The 19091-nt window shown below is 62.3% G+C and overlaps 1 protein-coding gene across 1 annotated transcript; it reads left to right on the top strand.

The window, feature by feature from the left end:
• Positions 1–256: 256 nt before the first annotated feature.
• RAB3IL1 (RAB3A interacting protein (rabin3)-like 1) lies at positions 257–18359 on the top strand. Its single transcript, XM_012662698.1, has 10 exons — positions 257–453; positions 8559–8811; positions 9239–9334; positions 9424–9501; positions 10167–10385; positions 11663–11791; positions 11893–12005; positions 13740–13839; positions 16186–16252; positions 17327–18359. Exons 1-10 carry the CDS (start codon positions 443–445, stop codon positions 17407–17409), a joined length of 1149 nt encoding a protein of 382 aa, XP_012518152.1. The 5' UTR covers positions 257–442; the 3' UTR covers positions 17410–18359.
• The last annotated feature ends 732 nt before the right edge of the window (positions 18360–19091 follow it).

The raw sequence follows: 19091 nt of genomic DNA, 5'->3' as shown, positions 1-19091 counted from the left end.
GAGCTGAGAGCCGGGGAGCCATTGTAGGTTCTTGAGCAGGGGTGGGCCAGGGTGGGTGGGGCGGTGGGTGACTGGAGGGAGAGCATCCGCTGGGACAGTCTGAGAGCCGCGCTGGCTACGGGGTGCTGGCGAGCCGGTTCCTCCCCCGACTCGGCAAGTCGCACTGTCCCCGAGCGAGCGGCCGGCGGAGGGGCGGGGCCGGGCACGTGTCCTCGGGCCGCCCCTCGGCCACGTGACCCGCGAGGGCAGGGTCGGCGCTGGGCCGGGGGCCGCGAGCCGGACGCAGACAGACCGACCCGGGCGACTGGCAGGACTGACAGGCGGCGGGCGGCCGGCCGGCCGGGGCGGAGTCGGCGGCGGGCGGGGACGCGGCGCGGGGCGGCGCAGGGAGGACGCGGCGGCGGCGCGGGGAACGGACGCCCGGGCGCCCCGAGGCGCCGGGATGTGGAGCGGGTAGGTCCGCGCGCTCGCCGCCCCGCGCCGGGTCTGGGCCGCGCCGCCTCCCGGGGCGGGAGGACGGGGGTCCCCGCCGTGTCTGCACCCCACCCTGCGTGCGGCTGAGCGCGCGGGCGAGCCGGGGACATGGCAGGACACTCCGCGGCGGGGGGCAGCGGGCCTGTCCCGCGCTGGGCAGTGCGAAGGCGGGCGCTGACCGTCCCGCTGTGACAGCGCCAGCTCCCAGCTCATCCCGAGCGCGAGTGAGAAGAGGGTGCTGGGCGGGGGGAGTCCGCGCTCGCCAAAGTAAACCCGGGGCTCGCATCTGGAGGAGGGGACCCCCGCCCCCCGCCCCCGCTGGATGAACTCTTGGAAAGCAGTGCAGCTGGGAAAGGGGGCTGGGTCTCCGCCAACGTCGCTCCCAAGTTGTTGGCAGGACCTCCTTGGGGGGGGGCTCCGGAGTGTGGGTGGGACCTGTCCGTATCCTGGAGCGGGGCAGCACAGACTCCGAGTCCTGGGTTCGGAGCCCCAGTACCTGGATCTGTTCAGGCCATTGGTTCTCAGAGGCGATTCCAGTTCTGGCCAGTCTGATGTGGGACCGCTGCCCGGTGTGTGCAGAAAGGTTGTGGGCTTTTCGCGGAGCTGGGCCAACACTTCCTCTTCCCCACGGCTTGGAAAGACCAGGTCCTGGAAGAAATGTGGCCAGAGCAGGGGTGGGTTGTATTCCTGTGAAGAACTGGGTCAGATGGGTGGTCCCAGGACCCAACTATTTCCCTGCCACAGCTGGAAGTGAGGGAAGCCCCCTGGGGAGCAGACGGGAGGCACCTCACTCCGTGCACCCGGCAGAGCTGGAGCCCAGATGCTAGGGTGGAAAGAGGCTTCATTGCCAGCAGGGCTGCTGAGAGGGTGGGCTTCTGGTAGGGGTGAGAGAGTTGAAGTGGATTTGTTGGCGTAGTGCCCTGGGGGAAGGAGGCCGAGCTTAGGGAGAAAGTGGTTGAGGTGGGTTTGTGCTTCCTGGAAAGGTTGGGGCAATCCTGCCCTAGGGATGGGGTGTGGCATGGGGGGGTGTGCAGTGGGTGGTGGGGGGGCCGTTAAATGCGTTTGAGGAGCAGCCTGGTCTACCGGAAGCTTCTGATCCCTTGTGTTGGGTGGACCCAGGCAAAACACAACCACTGAGTTGCTGTGTGACCTTGAGAGTATGGCCTCCCTTCTCTGGGCCTCTAGGTGAAGTAAGTGGTTTGTGGGGTGGAAGTGATCCCAGCCTGGAGAATGCCCTTCCCTGGAGGCATCCAGGCCAGGGCCAGGCAGAGCTGGGAGCCACCGCTAGATGGATGCTCACTTCACAAGAGAGTCAGAGAGACTCAAGGTCCTGGGCAAGGCCCCCAGTCCAGCCTCCCCACGACAGCCCCAGGACCCTCTGGATGGACCAGGCTGCCAAGCTGACCCCACATAACCCTCAGTATGGCTCACTTCCCATAGTATCTCTGGATCCCCCAGGACCTAGCTGGGTGCTGAGCACACAGTAGGTGCTTCATAAATGCAGATGGAAAGGATGAGGGGCAGTGAGGAGCTGGACATTTGCAGGGTGAGAGGCAGAGTTTTGGGATTACCTTGAGCACTACATTTTTATGGATGTGGAAGCAGGGATTTAGGGACCAGGGGCCAAGCTGCCAGCACCCCTTAGGGGCCTGGTGTCCCGGGATCTCACTCAGATCCCAACAGCAGTTGGGAGGGACCTTGCTCAGAGTCATACTTGCCCAGGTAACTCTGACTAAGCTGCTTGTGCTTGTGTCCCCCCAGGAGCTCATGACAGCTCCGGGCACGTGTAGACTTGTGCTGTTGATCCTACACTAGGAGGAGTCTGGGATTAGGAGCTGGTGACCCTGGCCAGGCCATTGATGTTTCTAGGGCTTAGCTTCCTCACCTGTAAAATGAACTGAGAGTTTTCTCTTGGGTGGCTGTGCTCTGTTAATGTCAGATCCTGGCCCTGGGCCCAGGCTGCTCTCCTGGGGGTCGGCGACAGTGCCTGGCCTCTGTAGCAGCTCGGTGGACCCTCTTCCCTGGGACTCCCAAGCATGGGCCCTGAACTCTGAACCCAGAGGCGGCTCCAGTCTGACTTTAAGGTGCCCCCGACTCCAAACTGGGCTGCTCCCCTCCCCATCCCCCACAGTTTCACACATCCATAGTCTTGGGTGCCAAGCGTGCTCCAAGGTGATGGCGTGAGGACGGCATCGTGGGTAGCTTCTACATCTAACACAGCGCTGGGCACTTGGAACTTTGTCAGCAGAGGTCAGAGTTTGGGTTCCCACATGACATTGGTGCAGCTCCTGGGTCTCAGTTTCCCCATCTGAGAGATGGAGCTAATCGTACCTATCTCTAGGGAAGGCCAGGCTCGGATGGCCTGCCCAGGACTGAGATGAGACCACCCTAGTCTCCCAGGGATTGGGGACTGTGCCTTTGCAGCAAGCAGGAGGCTGGGGGCTCCAGGGCTGCAGGTGCCATTGACTTATTGGCTGGCTGTGTGATCTGGAGCAAGTCATTTAACTGCTCTGGGCCTTGGCTACCCTAAGGGACGTGGACCTGGAAGCTCCTGCCTGCAGAGTCTGAAATATGGCCTGAGGCCTCCAGGGTCAGGCAGGTAGTCTTCCTCGTTGGAAAAGGGTTGTAGAGTCCTCACTGTCGCTGCCTCCTGGAAGCCCTCCAAGATGTGTCTACACTAACCTCTCCACAGATGGAGATATCTTTTCCGCTGTTGCTCAATCAGCACATTTATGTGTGGGCACAGACTCTCATTAGAGTCCTGCGTGTCCTAGACTCTCCCAGCCTCTGCACAGGATTTGTGCCCAATGTGCCCTGGGAAGTGAAGAGGGGGGAGGGAGGCGCAAAATGAAGTAGAATGTAGGGAGAAGGGGACCGGCGATATTGCTGCCAGAAGCCGCCTTGTCTTACAGACTGGATGGATCTGGGCCGGTGGGGTGCCCGGCACATGCTGGGAGCTCACTATGCACATTGGATGTCTGAAGTCTTGGGGGGTCAATTCTTCTTGGACTCAATGTGCAGGGACGGCTCAGGCAGGTATTAGGCATGGACTCTGTGCCCTGCCCTGCCCTGGCTAAGGAGTGAGACACCCCCACCCCACCCCCCCAGGCCTTGTGCTGGCTCCCAGGGGAGAGACAGGGCTACATTCCCTTCTCAGGGCTGGGCTGGGCTCGGCCCGCCTGGGGCTGCAGCAGGGAGGGCTGGCCCGGCCCACCTGCTTCCCATCCCCAGGCTGTGCCTGACCTCTCCCTCTCCTGCAGATCTCCTACCAGGACCTGCTGCCCCACCCCTGCACCTGCCTTCCTTCCCGGAGGGTCCGGGCCCAGCCTGTCTCCCGCCTGTCCCTTTGGCCCCCTCCTGGCCTTGAGCTTAGGGGATCCGGTCCAACTCCAGCCCTAACCTCAGCAAGACTCAAGACAGCCCCCCCACCACCGTGCCTGTGTCCCAGGCACTCTTCGGTTCAGGTGCGTGACGCTCTTCTGGCTGCCTCTCTGGGCCTCGTCCCCTCTGTCAGCCCCTTGGCCAGGCTCAGGCTGTGGCTGCTTCCTTGAGCTGGTGCCTCCCAACAGCTGTCACCTCATTCTGCCTACAGGACATGCCACTTCCCAAATGCCTCAGCCACCCCTTTTCCCGTCCCTGCAAGACCCACTCCCAGTTCCTCATTCCGTCGTGGGTACCACTGTTCTCATTCACCTTTTCCTTGGTTTCTAGTTAGCTCAATTAGTTCTTACTGTAACTACTTTTTTCTGCCCCCATCAGCCACTGGTCCTCCCACAATTCCCCCTCAGGTCTTTGGCCCCTCTGTGGGTCTCCTGAGAGCCCAGGCCGTGCCTGGCTTGGACGGCAGTGCTGGGCGCCACCTCCAGCAGCAGCACCACCAGACACTGTCTTAAACTTCCCCAAACCCCGTCTGCATCCTGCTCGCTTCTCTGAAACCATCATTCATCCCCTTTCCTCTGGGCCACAGGTCATGCGGCGTGCTGCGCCTGCTTTCCGGGTTCAGTTCCCACCCTGCCACGTCCTTGCTGTGTGTTCAAGCCAGTCACCATCCTCTCTGGGTGCCTCATCCCGGGCTGGGGGACATCTCTCTGCAGTGTCCTCAGGGGCCTGCAGGCAGTGACACCTGTGGATACTCCAAGTGGTGGGCCGACGTGGACGTGGCCAAGACCTTGGGAACCTGACGTGCTTGTGGCTTTTGGGCTGAAGCCTTGGCCCCTCTCTGTAGGCTGAGCCCTGCTGGGCTTGCAGACTGGTCCGAGAGCCAACACACAAACCTCTTTGTGGGACCGCCTTGGTCCCATGTGGCTGTCAGCCTCAGTGCTCTCAGGGCCTTGCTGGACAGCCTGAATGTGAGTCTGAACCGGGCCCCTGTGCCATGGCACTGCCCCCCGGGAGCTGGGCCCTGGGTTGAGGTTTCTGTAGCCCCCTGGAGCTCAGGCCTGGGGCCCTGGGCAGTGCCCCCTCCCGGCCACTCCTTCCCGCCGCCCCCGCTTATTTAATGACCCCATTGTGCCCGCTAACACAGGGGCTCTTTAACTCCAGGCGATGATTGAACAGGGTCATGCTGGGCACTGATCGTGGGCAGGCTGGTCTGGGAAGCGTCGGAACCCTCAGAGAGCCACTCGGACCCCATTTGGGCCCTTCTGGCCCCAGGAGCGGCCTCTGGCCAGTTCCTCCTGGCCCAGGGGGCTTACTGAGTGACTGAGGGCTTTGTGGGTTGGGACAAAAGCCCTGCTGGCCCTCTGAGGGCAGGCCTGGCGGGTGAGGACGGTGATTGCTGCTTTTTCCCCTGTTGTGGGTTTCCTGTGGAAGTGACCCAGTGGGGCCTTTCCTGCATGAACTGCCTGGGACTCTAGACAGTGGGAGTTGGCTTGGCTTTGAGATGGGGATGTTGGCTGCCCCGTGTACCTCTGACCTTGACCTTACTGACTCCTACCCTGAGCAGGCCCCTGCCGAGGGGTGTCTGCAGCTTATCCCAGCTGCTGGACTCCGTTTCTGCGTGGCATGGGGCCTGCAGAGGTGGGAGCAGAGAGTGTGGACCTGGGCAGAGGACAGGGAGTGATGTCAGGCAGGAGAACTTGACTGCTAGTCCGGCTGCCTGAGCACCGAGTTCCCCGCCACCTCAGGTGTTCACACTCAGGAATTGGGGCTTCTGGTCTGGGAGGCTGAGTGTGTGCAAGACAGAGAAATCTGGCTTGGACTGGCCCCAAGGGCCCCAGGGTCCCTCCTTGCTCTGAAATTTCTGAGTCACAGGAACTGGCCTCACAGCCCGGAAGTATACGGGAGGAGGATCTGCAGATTTGAGCTACCCTCCAAGCAGGGGGTGGGGAGGGGGCTTCTTCCCCTCCTGCTCCTGCCACTCTTAGCTCGGGCATTGGGGAGTTGGTGGCTACTGGGTGGTCCTGCTGTTCCCACGCTTCCTGCCATTAGGACTTGGCTTTGGGCTTTGCCACTGGGGGCATGGGGAGGGTGTCATGGAGACTGTCTCAGGCCTCCTGGACCACCATTTCCTCTGGCTGCAGAATTGGGCCCCATCCCCCCAGCAGTGGGCTGAAGTGAGAGCCTGCTGGGCAAATGGTGGGGACTGTCCAGCCACACCTCCAGCCCATGCCCTTGGGACCAGCAGGAGGCCCAGCCCCCATGGGAGACGCTGGTGGCTTGGTTCTCCTAGGCTGGGGGTGTAGGCAGTGGCGGAGTGGTCCTAGCCATGGGAAAGGCACCAGCACTGGGCGTCTGAGACCTGAGATCCCGCCCCATGTTCTGTGCTGTCCTGTGGGTCACCCCCTGCCTTCGGCCTGCAGTTCTTGCTCATTCTGTCGAAGTGGGCAGCTTCCATGGTGGGGTCTGCTGCGCTCAGCCCAGCCCAAGTGACTATGGAAGTCCTCTCCCAGCTAAGGAAACGGGGCTGGACTCCAGGGCACCCCCTCCCCTGGGGCCTGCGGTTTCAGCTGTGACACCCAGAGCCTGGGCAGGCGTGTGGGTGTCTTAGCCAAATGTGGTTGTGGGTTGAACACTTTATCCAGCACCATGCCAGGTGACTTCTGTTTGAATCTTAGGGCACCTCCCACAGGATTTTAACCCCTTCCTACCATTGGCTCCTGGTCACTCACACTGGGGCTGTCCTCTTCCCATCCCACAAGATGGTTTGAGAAGCCAGCATGAGGCAGACAGCATCAGTAACATTCCCAGGGACTCGTGTACCCCAGGCCAGAGCCTGGCGTGGACCCCGGCTTGCCCGACGCTGGCCTGTGTTCTTAGCCACAGCTCCCCCAGCCCAATCCCATCCCCCCGAAAGGTGGTTTCTGGGCCTGAGCAGAGTCTGAGAAGCCAGTTTGGGCTGGAATTGGGTCAGATTTCCCTGCTACAGCCAAAGAGGAGCCTCCGAGTCCCCTGGGCCCAGTAGCCCTTGATCTTGAGGCAGATGCACCGAATCTAACAGTCACCCCCCTGCCCCCTGCCTTCCCTTGTACCTGGGAAGCTTTGGGCCTGGACTGAAGACCTGGCCACCTGTCCCAGCACCCTGGCAAGTCCCTTCTCTGAGCCTCTGTCCCCGCATCTGCAGAATGGGGATAATACCACGAGTGCTGTGGAGAGTTTTAAACGAGATAATGTGGCTGGGGCCCCCTGTGTAGAGTCTGGCACAGCGTGAGTCCCCTGGCTGCAGACCCCAGCCCATGAGGCCACCACAGCACTGCTGGGGTAGGGGAGGGGCTGCCATAGCCCCTCAAGCCTCAGGAGCCCCTTGCCAACAGGAGCCCCCACTCCCCAACAAGGCTGTCTGGCATAGACACTGTTGATGGAGTGAGGGGTGTGTGTCCCCCCTTAATCAGCAAGGCCCCAGTCTCTGCCAGGCAGGACCATCCGGGGAGCCTGAGGCCACACTCTGGGCCAGCCCCAGAGCAGAGGGCAGGCTGGGCTGGGCCACTGGACGGGGCCATGTGAAGGGTTGGGAGTGGTCTCATGCTGGGGTCTCTCGGTGCTGTCCCTTTGTGTTACCAAGGGGGAAACAAGCTTGGGGGCTGTTTGGTGACCTTTCCAAGGTCCTGAGGACAGGGAGTGGGATCAGTCCCCAGACTTACACACACAGCCTCCTCCCCTGCTATCCTGAGTCCCATGATCTCCTTGGCCTTGTCTTCCCCTGTCCTGTGCAGGCCTCTCTCAGCCCCCTCCCCCCACTTCCCCCACTGATATCAGGGCTCGGCCTCCCCCCATCCCCCCAGTCCAGCCGCTGCGGCTGAGAAGCTGCTGGCTCAGGAGCCTCCAGCTTTTGCTGAGTGAGCAAGTCCAGAGGTGCTGTCTTGGCACAAACCACCGCTGGCCGAGCCCTGTCCCTCCCTTCCCTCTCCAGGGTCCACTTCCAAGAGGGGAGTGTGGATGGGGCGGGGTGGGAGCACAGGCCCTGCTCTGCCTCCAGGGTCTTCCCCTTCAGGGAGGGGTGGGTCCTGAGGTCACAAGGCAGGCCAGGGAGAGCTAGGACTGCTCCCCGCCAAGCCCAGAGGGGCAGGAAGCCTGTCTGCCTTGCCCAGGCTGTTGGCAGCATCTTCCTGCCTCGGCCCTGTCTGCCCTGGCCCTGCCCTGTCCTTCCTCTCTGGTCCGGCCCCAAAGGGGTAGAATTTGCATTAACCGTGTCAATGAAGGCAGCTTCCGCCTAAGTGCCTCCTGGGTGCCAAGGTTTGACACACGTCCCCTCTGATCATGGCGTCACCTGTGAGGTAGGGTCATTGGAATCGGCTCCACTTTATAAGAGCAGAGACTCCTGTTCTCCACCCCGGTGCATTTGCAGTCATCTGTGTACACAGCTGAGCTGTGTGCTGACCACCTACTGTGTGCCAAGCACAGCCCTAGGCCTTGGGCCAAAGGGGGTGGTTGATAGAGGAATGAGCCTTGTCCTTGCCCCCAAGAGGCCTTGTGCCTGGTCATTTGCCCTTGTGACAACCCTGATGATAGCTGGCAGTGTCCCAATCTTCAGATGAAGAGACTGAGGCCCCAGTGGCAGGTGCGTTGCCCGAGGTCAGTCCCTGGACTCAGCTCTCTGGGTCTCGGGACCCTATCCTGTGCCGTCTGATCCTCTTGTCTGCCTCCAGCCCGCCCCAGCCAGACCAGGGCCTCCCGCCGCCCCTCTCAGCTGTCCGGGTCCCCTGGAAGAGTGTGGGCCCCTGCAAAGGCCGCAGGGAGTCCCCAGGAGCCCTGGTGGAGACCTCTGCAGGGGAGGAGGCCCAAGGTGAGGAGGGCCCTGCCGCGGCCCAGCTGGACGTGTCGCGCCTGCGCAGCTCTTCCATGGAGATCCGCGAGAAGGGCTCCGAGTTCCTGAAGGAGGAGCTGCACAAAGCGCAGAAGGTGGGCGCCTGTGGGCAGGTGGGGGGGCGGGGGGGGCTTCGGGAGGAGGAGTCGCCCCAGGAGAGCTGCAGGCTGTCACCCTCTGAGTGCCTGGAGATGTGCCAAAGGGAGTGCGATCCTGCCCTCACCAAGGCCGACCACCTGCCAGGCCTGTGCTGGGCACTCAGGAAGTACCCGACGTTCACAGCTCCTGACTTGCCTGGAACCCTGCTCCACGCCGTAATGCGCTAGCAGGGGCTTCGCCTCGTGCTCCGGGCTAAGCGCGACATGCATCACTCGCTGTCAGGCCCCGGAGGAAGCAAGCCTGGGGCCAGAGCCCCACGTAAGATGACCAGGGGGATGGAGCCTGGTCAGGTGGGCCTGGTCTCTGCTGTGCCAGGCCTGGGGCCCCCCACGGGGCTAATGGCCCCTGCCTCCTGGCCCCCAGGAGCTGAAGCTGAAGGACGAGGAATGTGAGCGTCTGTCCAAGGTGCGGGAGCAGCTGGAGCAGGAGCTGGAGGAGCTAACCGCCAGCCTGTTTGAGGTCTGCCAGCGGGCGGGGGCATCCTGGGGTGGGTCACCCAGACGTCCATTGGCTCCTGGTCACTCACACCGGGGCTGTCCTCTTCCCAGGAAGCCCACAAGATGGTTCGAGAAGCCAACATGAAGCAGGCAGCATCAGAAAAGCAGCTGAAGGAGGCTCGGGGCAAGGTGAGGCCCGTCCCCACCTGCCCAGGCCAGCCTGCCTCCCGCCCAGCGAGCACTGGCCCTCACTACCCAACCGGACCCTCGCTCGGCCAGTGGGCCCAGGGAGGGCAGGGCGGGGTGTCTGCAGGGTATCTGAGATCACACGGCCCAGCTCCCTGGGACTCCACTAGTCATTTGTGCTGTCACAGAGACTTTTCTGGAGACTTCCAGGGGCTGGGAGGATCCTGTGGTCATTGTAATTTCTTCTCCCTCCTCCCAGCCCCGCTTCACAGAGCAGAAACCTCACTCAGGCTGGCCGTGTGGGCCTGGGCAAGTAGCTTCCTGTCTCTGAGCCTGGTTGCCCATCTGTGAAATGTGAGGCTGGAGCCATTCCTGGCTCCTGGGAGCCCGGGAACTCTGTGGGAAGCCCAGCCAGCTTCCACACACTTGTTCCCAACAGAGGCCTGTTCACAGTGTGATCTTGGGCAGGCCATGTCTCCTCTTTGAGCCTCAGCTTCCCTATCTGTCAAATGGGTGTCTGGGTCCCCGCCTCGACTGCTGTTCCAAGGGTGACATGCAGGGTTAGGTGTTAGTCGCTGCCAGGGAAGGCTGTCCTGAGCTGGGCTGACAGGCGGTGGTAGCTGGGGTGGCATCAAGCCCGGGGTTGACGGCCATCCCATCCCGTCCAGATCGACATGCTGCAGGCGGAGGTGACAGCCTTGAAGACACTGGTCATCACGTCCACACCAGCCTCACCCAACCGCGAGCTCCACCCACAGCTGCTGAGCCCCACCAAGGCCGGGCCCCGAAAGGGCCACTCACGCCATAAGAGCACCAGCAGTGCCCTCTGCCCTGCCTTGTGCCCCGCTGCAGGGCACACCCTCACCCCAGACAGGGAGGGCAAAGAGGTGAGGGCAGCAGGCAGGCGGCGGGCACAGGGAAGGGGAGACGGTGCCTGCCATCGGCAGGGTCAGAGCCCAGCCGGGACCAGCCTGGACCCTCGTGTGTGATCTGGCGCCTGCCCTGTCCCTCTCTGTGCCTCTGCGTCCTCTGGGCTGTAAGGGCTGGGCAGGTTCCTTCTCGTCAACTTCCTATGATAGGGGCGCTTGGCCCTCAGCCTCCAGGGTGTATAGTCTGTGGGGCACCGAGGACCCCTCCCTTCCCTGCCGACTCCAGCAGTAGGTGGTGGTCTCCGCGCCTGAGGCTGGCTTTGGCCCTTCGGGGCTGCCCTCTGAGGGCCACTGCAGAGACACATGCTCCCTTGGCCTTCAGAGGCTGGGCAGGGGCCGCGGGGCCTCTTGAGGACCACTGCGCGACAGTCCTATACTCGAGGGTCCTCGGCGCCATCTGACTGTGGTGCCGAGACAAATGTGGCCTTTGGAGAGGTCTCTGGTGCCCACCCACCTGCTCCGTCCCAGCCTCCATCTCTGTCACCGGGGCTTCCAGGTGGGAGGCGTAGGGTCTCGCTCACCTTCTGGACTCCGAGCTTCCAACTGGACACTGACCTCTCCTCCTTCCTTCTGTCTCTGTGCACCTGTCTGTCTGTCTGGCCTGCCTGCCCAGCCCGGGTTGGCCCCACTGCTCTCTCTGCTTCTCTGCGTGGTCCCCAGCAAGGCGGTTCACCTCACCTACGAGCCAGCCTGGCAGCTCCTGCCTGGGCAGCCGCCCTCGGCCCCCACCTCCACTCCCTCTCTCTCCTTTTCCCGACAGGTAATGGGTCCAGGGAGGGGCTGCCCCCTGCTGCCCCCAACCTCCCTCCCTCTGCACGAGGCCGGCCTGGCTCCCTGGATCAGGCAGCTGGGCAGCCCGTGTGTCCCCGCCGAGTGCACGTGCCTGTGTGTGCTTCCCGTCCCCGCGGTACCCGTGGGTTCCTGCGGTGTAGTCTTCCACTTTTCCTCCTCGAGGAGGCAGTGAGGGTCTTCAGGACGAGGCCCTGGACCCGAGTCTGTGATCCTGTAGCTCCAAGAAACTTAAAACATACCTGGAAATACAACTTTTAGTTGTAAATTCTTTGGTGCAAAGAGCAGAAGGGAGTTCTTCCACAGGGCCCTGCTCCCCTGCACGGCCTGCTGGGGCCTGCCCCACATCTCCCTGGCTCTCCTTCCCTCTCCTCTGGCCCAGCCCCACTCTGCCATGCTGCCCTCAGCGCCTGAGTGCCCCCGCCCCGGCTCGCCCTCCCCTGCAGGTGGACACAACCCTGTTTGCAGAGTTCCAGGCCTGGAGGGAATCGCCCACCCTGGACAAGACTTGCCCCTTCCTGGAAAGGGTGTACCGGGAGGACGTGGGCCCCTGCCTGGACTTCACGATGCAGGAGGTGAGGTGGGGGAGGGTGGCCAGCTGGGGGGCCCGGCCCCTCCACCCCTCAGCTGGGGCCCAGCCCCTCACCACCCCGCCTGCCATCCTGGTCTGCCGCAGCTCTCCGCGCTGGTACGGGCCGCCGTGGAGGACAACACGCTCACCATCGAGCCCGTGGCTTCACAGACGCTGCCCGCAGTGAAGGTGGCTGAGGTTGAGTGTTGCAGCGCCAAGTAAGCTCAGCGCCCCAGCCCTGTCCTGACCACCCGGGAAAGCCCCGCCGCGCCTTGGGCTGCACCGAAGGGGTGGTCAGGGAGGACTGAGTCTCAGGCCTCCTGGGCCCTGGCATGGGGCCAGAGGGTGGGCAGGGACCCAGGGGCACCTGATAGGAGGAGGACTGTTGTTGCCCCATGCAGGGCAAGGAGACATCTTTGGAAGAATCCCCGTGGACCCCCAGGCTCTCCAGGGGGTCCGGGAGCTGTGGTCTCCCTCTCACTGGCTGGCCTGACATGAGCTCCCTTCCTGCCCCTGTCCGGAAGCGACTGTCAGTTGCTGGCTCTGGCTCCTGCCAATGAATAACCCAACAGCCTGGCAGCTGTCCTCCCGCTGCTCAGCGGGCATTGAGCAGGGGCAGCCGCAGAACAAAACAGTCAGCGTAGAACAAGGGGCAGAGATTGGGGAGGATTTCCTCCTGGCAGCCCAAGATGTGGCCAGAGGGGGTGGGGGCTGGTGCCATGCTGGGAGCCTCTATCATGGAGAGGGAGCATTTGAGCTTGTCTTGAAGGATGAATAGCAGTTTGCCAAGTAGGGCAGGGCCTTTCAGGCAGAGGGAAGAGAATGAGCGAAGGTATGAGAAGCAGGGATATTAACAGAAACACCACTGGGGCAATGGGCAGAGCAGTGAGTGGGCAAGGAGTTGGGGCTGGGACCGCAGAGAGTGTTGGGATGAGAGTGTAAGGAGCCTTTACAGGTTCAGGCTTTAACTAGCTAGGCTAGTGCTCCATAAGCCATTGACAGGTGCTCCCTGAAAAGAGGTCTCTCTGGTCCATTCACAGTGAACCAGAAGGCAACAAATGCTCTGATAAGTCCTGCAGCCAAGGAGCTTTTTAACCTTCTTTGATTTGGGATTCTCCATAACTATTTCTTGGGCCATAGGAAAGCAAAAGGGGAAGATGGTGGATTAGATGTGGATGTGGGTTTTTGGAGGAGCCCCTGACTGTCACGTGGAGAAGAAAGAGAGAAATGAGGCTGAGGCTGGCTGGAAGGAGCTGAGGGGAAGGCAAAGGCCCTGCTACCTTGACCTGGCCTGGGGACTTGGTGACTAAGGAGGGGGTGAGGAGGAGAGAACTGAACAGATAATGCCCCAGAGAGGAGCAGGAGTTGGGGGTGGGGGACCGATGGTGGGTTTCTCGGGGCCAGCTGCCACCCGGTATGTGGGTGGCTGAAGATGCTGAGTGAGGTCGCCCAGGCCTGGGGTGGGGAGAGAAGGTGGCACAGGACGGGGCTGTGAGGGGCTGGTTGGTACGCAGCCGAGGACCATGGCGGGCTCGTGGGGGTCGGAGGGCCGGAGGAGCCAGCTGGACAAAGCAGGGGAGCACCTTGGTGCTGTGAAGGGAGAGGAAGCCACACTCCAACTCCTGCCTAGTTGGGGAACAGGTGACTGGGCCTGAGGCCCCCAGTAAAGTTGGGGGGCATTTTTGGTGGTTGCAGAGGGTGGGTCTTTGGTATACCTGGCTGAGATTAACTAAGCTCTTGTGCCCAATAAGGGCAAGACTAAGGGTCTCCGGGTAGGGTCCAGCTTGGTATAAAGGTCTGTCCCAGGACTGCTGGGGCTGTCCCCCCTCAGCCTGGCCCCTGAGCTCCCTCTGCCTGCCCCTCCCTCCGTGCACCCTCTGGCTGCTGCGTCCCCCGCATGCACGGGTAGGCGAGCCCCAGCCAGCCCCACGCCCCGCTTTGCTTCCTCCCAGCACGTGTGCCCTGAGTGGGCTGGCCCGTGTCTGCCGCCACCGCATCCGGCTCGGGGACTCTAAGAGCCACTACTACATCTCGCCATCCTCCCGGGCCAGGGTGAGTTATCCTTCGCAAGAGTCGCTTGGCTCCTTAGGGGCCGTGTGGGCTGGGACCCCGGGCCCCAGGCCTGGGAGCACAAGCAGGACTGCACCTCCATCTACGGAGCAGGTGCAGACTCAGACAGGTGCAGAGACTGGCTCGGGCCACACGGCCAAGCTCAGTGTAGCAGTCTGCTACTGCTGCATGACAAATTACCGCCAGCATGGTGGCACAAAACAACACGCACTTGTGACTTCCCAGTTCTCCTGGGTCAGGAGTCTGGGCTGTCCCTCTGCTCAGGGACTCATAAGGCTGCAGTCAAGGTGTCAGCTAGGCTGTATGTGGTCCCTTTTGGAGTCCAAGGTCCTCTTCCAAGCTCACATGGCTATCAGCAGGATTCAGTTCCCTGTGGTTGAGGGACTGAGGTCTCTCAGTTTTCTTGCTGGCTGCTGGCTGGGGACACTCCCATGGGCATCCCAGCTTCCACCCTCACCTGCCCTGTGACCCAGGCAGGGACCTTCCCCCGAGCTGGGGACTAAGGACAGGGTTTCCTATCAAAAGGAACAAAAGAGAGCGTGTTTGGAAACATGTACACAGTGACCACGGCATGAGGACTCACTCAGACCTAGAGGGGGTCCTCACGGGGGAGCCGGATTACGGTGGGCATGTGTCCCTGTCGGGCAGCAGTCTGTACGGTGAGGGCAGCCTGACCTGGGTCGTCCCACGCTCCAGTGAGTGTGAATTCTCCCTCCGGTGTACCAGGTGCCCATTTATGGAAAGGGAGTCTGAGCCTTGGTGAAGGAAAGAGGTGTGCCCAGGGCCACACAGTCCAGATGTGGGATCCCCGACTCTGTGTCTCTTTTTGCCACAGCCCCTGACCCTGTGGCAGCTTTGTGCCCAGAGCCTTGTCCCATTGCCCCATTCCAGTCCCAACCAGGGCCCAGCAGAAGGACCCACACGAGACATTCCTCGCCAGCAGGACTCCATCTAGCACTGGACTTTCCTGGCTGGGCGTCCAGCGTGCTGGGTGAAGCTGGGGGTGGGAGTTGAGATGCGGAGGGGCTGAAGTTCAGGTTGTGGTCCCCGCCCTGAGACACCAAGGGGTGTGGAGTCTTCGGGGGGAAGGAGTCTCGCCCCAAAGCACAGCCCTAGGCAGAGAACTCCGCGGTTCTGTGGGTGTTCATTGTCCACTGTCCCCAACCTCTGCCCTAGCCGCCCCTCGCAGCCTCTCCTCAACCCTTGTGGGGCAGCACCGTGTTCCTGCCTCACTGGGTGAGTCCCCTGACCTCATGGTGCTCCCGACGGCACCCTGTCTTTGCCAGGCCACTGAGCACCACCCCTCGTCCCCCCTTTGTCCTCTGGCAGGTTCTCCTGAGTGTTTGAGGGCCTGGTGGCATTACCTCTCCCTGCGGCTCCCTCCCCTCCCCAGCCCATGGGTGTCCCATTCAATGTCCCCCTCCCGCAGAGCACTGGGCATTCAGCAGGGGCTGTTGTGGGCGCAGCTGCCGGCGCCTTGCACCGTCTCAGGCTGGGCCCCTTGGAAGCAGAGCCCAAGATGTAGATGTTATGCAGCACTCAGGGGAGAGGGAAGCAGGGTGAGCAGAGCCCAGGTTCTGCCCACCCAGATCCACAGGGCTCTGGAGCAGAGTTGTGACCACCCCGAGGCATGGAGGCTGGGCTTTTTTATTCCTCCCCCACTGGCTGAGGTCTGCGGGGTAGGGGTGCAGGTGGGGGCACCTATGGCCATTAGTGGCCAACATGCCCAGCAGCTGGGAGATGGGGCCCCAGCCTGGGGAAGGGGCCCTGGGTGGGGCACCACCAGCGCCCTCTCCACCATGTAGGTCTGAGCCAAGGCAGGGCCCTCGGTGCGTGGAGCAGGCCTCCGGCCAGGTTGGGGGCTTCAGGCACCAGGACCCAGGTGGGTAGCTTGTGATGCCCTCGCCATTCCCGGTGTTACACATGGCACCACACTGAGACCCGGCTGGCCCAGACCTCCAGCCAGAGCAAGCGGGCCCCTGAGGGTGCGCAGGTCTGCGCCAGCCTGGTTTCCGCACTCAGCTGGGCGAGCTCCATAATCTCTGTCGAGTGGCTCCGCCCTTGGTGGCTCTCAATGATCAACGCGTCCGCCTCATTTGCGACACATGCTTGGTGAAAGGGTAGCTGCCGCTATTACTACTAGGAGCAGGACTAGTCTTGCTGCTGCTGTTAAAACCTTAAAGCCCAGCCCGGTCTGAGTCAGGGAAAAACCACCTGGCTCCGATGGGGACCTGGGCTTCCTGCTTTGGTCTCAGAGCCTCACTGGCTGGTTGGGGGACCCCAGGTGTGGGGGCTGGCGGGTCACACCCTCCCCACTCCTGCCCGCAGATCACCGCAGTGTGCAACTTCTTCACCTACATCCGCTACATCCAGCAAGGCCTGGTGCGGCAGGACGGTGAGCGCCCCCTGGTGGTCGGTGGCGGGACGGCATGCGGGGCGGGCCGGGCCGGGAGGGCCAGGGCCTTCTGGGTGTACCTGGCCATGGCCCAGGCGGACGCTGGGGCTCCTCAGCGGGGAGGCCAGCGAGGGGGAAGGTTGTGGGTTGGTAAAGGGCTCACAGACCTCCTGGCTGCTGAGTTCTGTGGAGAGGGTGAGCTGCAGGCAGAGCCTCCTGGGCCCCACCTCACAGAACAGCAAGCCCGCCACCTCCCGGGTACCTGGGTCTCTCCTGCTGATCTTTCTCCTGCCGGGAAAGCAGGAAATCCAGTAACAGGAATGCAGTCCTTGGGACCAACAGGGACTGCATTCCTGTTACTAGCCTGGCGTTTAAGGCTCTGCACAATGGGACCTCCCCTGTGACTCTTCCTCTGCTCCCGGTGTGATCACCTCGTGGTCGCCTGAACACAGGCTTGCCACCTCCAGGCCTTTGCTCCTACTGTAGCCCTTGCCTGGCAGGTCCCCTGTCCTCTGCCACCAGACCCTGCCCCCTGGCGAATCTCCTGAACCTGTTTTGCCTGACCCTCTGAGTAAGGAGCTGTCTCCTCCCGTCTTGGAGGTCAAGTCCCCTTGGACAGCAAGGCCAGTGCACACTGGCTGTTCACACCTGCCAGGCCAGGGAATGGTCCCTGAGGACCCGCCTCCCAGGTGCCTGGACTGACACTGGCCCCATTCACTGCTCAGGGTCCCTGTGACACCCCAGGGAGATGAAGTTGGAAAACATTTGTAACTTGTCCGGTGCAGTTCCTGGGTCCAGGGGCATCACCGTTGAGTGTGTGGCAGTGTGCACGTGCATGTCTGCATCAGGCCGTGGGGGTGGTGTCGGCGTGTTCAGCGCTCATCAGTTTCCAAGGCTCGGAGTGGAGCCTCAGAGGAGGTCCAGCCACTTGCTGAGGTCATCTGTCCTCAAGGTCTGGGCCCTAGGGTGCTGTGCCAGCTGCCCTGCCCAGAGCTAGAGGGCGGGAGCCAGGCCATCTGCCTGAAGTGGCCCTGAGCTGGCCCCGAGCTGTCTACTCTCTCCCTCTGCCTGCAGCGGAGCCGATGTTCTGGGAGGTCACCAGGCTGCGGAAGGAGATGTCGCTGGCCAAGCTTGGCTTCTTCCCCCAGGAGGCTTAGGGCATGGCCTGGCCTGGAGGGGGCTCTGAGCTGGAGCAAACGCCTGCCCCAGGACAAGCAGGCAGAGAGGGAGACGGGGTCCTGGAGCCAGCCCTGAGCCGGAAGCCAAACAGATGGACCAATGGACAGGCCATGGCAGTGCTGAGCCAGCACACATCTGTCCTGGGACAGACAGGCCTGGACGTCGTGAGAAGACCCTTCTCTCGTCCCCACTGGGTTCTGCAACCATCAGGAGGATTTCAAGAAAGCACCAAAGACCAAGGAGCTCGGAGCCTTACTGCGTGGAGGGGGCACTTAGCCCTTGGGAAGGGACAGCTGAGGCGGTCAGCACCTCCTCCCCAGTTCCTTGGGTGCCTTACTGCTGGCATATCTTCAGAAAGGGACTGTGCTGGGGTGGCCAGATCGCCAGGGCATCCTCCACCCCAGTTCCCAAGCCCTGGGCCACAAGCACCCCCTGTGGCCATCCCACACCTCATTCCTTAGTGACGTGCGAGGGCCCGCGGCAGCAGGGCTGGCAGGGCTGGCAGGGCCTCCACAGCTCGCCCACCCAGCCTGTGCGTGGCTGGGGAACTGCCCCAGAGCATTCTGAGATGAGTCAGGGCCCCTTGATAAAGGCCTCCCCTGTCACCTCGCCTCCCTCCCCCATCCAGCCCTGTGCTCTCAGAGGCCCTGCTCTCAAAACCGCTGGAGGGATTGGTAAGACACAGACAGGGCCTCAGGACGCCAGTGCCTGTTTTCAGCTGTGGGTGGCCCTGCAGACAACCGGCCCTTGCATGTCGGGCCAGGGTGGGGCGGGCAGGACCCGGCCCTCCCTCACCCATCACAGCCCCCTCAGGACCAGGGTTAGGGGCTCCAACCTGGACACATCTGTCACCCCGTCAGGATTTCCTTCTTTGAATGGAATGTAACGCGATCTCTATTTAATAAAGGAAGGCTTTGTTGGTAGAGGCCGGGCGGCCACGAGCCTTCACTCCTGCGCCCTGGGGCTCCGGCCAAGGCTTGGGCATCTGAAGGAACGAAACCAAATCCTTTCCTTGCCCGCCCTCGTGCTTGGGATTAAACCCAAATCCTGAAGCCACCCCACCACAGCCACCACCATTCTTTGCTATAGGGAGGACTATTCGAGTCCTCTCTTAGTGTTCCATGGGGCTGTGGTCACTGAGGCAGAAGCCGGGCGTCCCCCTCCTGGTGAGCAGTGGCCTGCTCTCGGGGAGAACAGTCTGAGGCTGGCTCTGCCACTCCCTTGCTGTGGCTCCTTGGAAAGTTCCCCTGGGTCTCCTCGCCCTCAGAGATGGCCAGCTCCAGTCTAATAGAAGCCTGGAGCTCAGGGTCAGAGCATCGAGCTGCCCAGTGCTCAGCAGGACCATGGTAGGATTGATTGGTGATGTCTGGCGGCAGCACAGGCAGGGACTGGGAAAGCTCTGGGTTTCTCAGCCCAGGTCTTAGATGGGTTCTCAGCAAAGGGTCACAGGTGGAAGAAAGTGGGGTAGCCAGGACCTCTGAGGACCCAGAGTGGGGCTGGGGAGGTATTTTGTGCCTGATCCCCTCTACTCCTGTAGGGGTGTGGGCCCAGGCCAGTAGGGGTCCTTGCTGGGGGTGGGGCGAGTGCAGCAGCTTCTAGGTTGGGTCAGTGTCTACTGGGGCTGGTGACATCTCATGGGGACTTCCCTATTGGCTTGAGG

This window comes from Propithecus coquereli, unplaced genomic scaffold, assembly GCF_000956105.1.
Source record: "Propithecus coquereli isolate 6110/MARCELLA unplaced genomic scaffold, Pcoq_1.0 Scaffold775, whole genome shotgun sequence".
Taxonomy (NCBI): domain Eukaryota; kingdom Metazoa; phylum Chordata; class Mammalia; order Primates; family Indriidae; genus Propithecus; species Propithecus coquereli.
The sequence above is the reverse complement of the archived record's forward strand: the minus strand, read 5'-3'. Positions and strand labels throughout refer to the sequence as shown.

Coding starts and splice junctions, on each gene's coding strand:
- RAB3IL1 (XM_012662698.1), top strand. Junction 12,006..13,739: donor GTTGAGTGTTGCAGCGCCAA/GTAAGCTCAGCG, acceptor GCTTCCTCCCAG/CACGTGTGCCCTGAGTGGGC. Junction 13,840..16,185: donor CGCCATCCTCCCGGGCCAGG/GTGAGTTATCCT, acceptor TCCTGCCCGCAG/ATCACCGCAGTGTGCAACTT.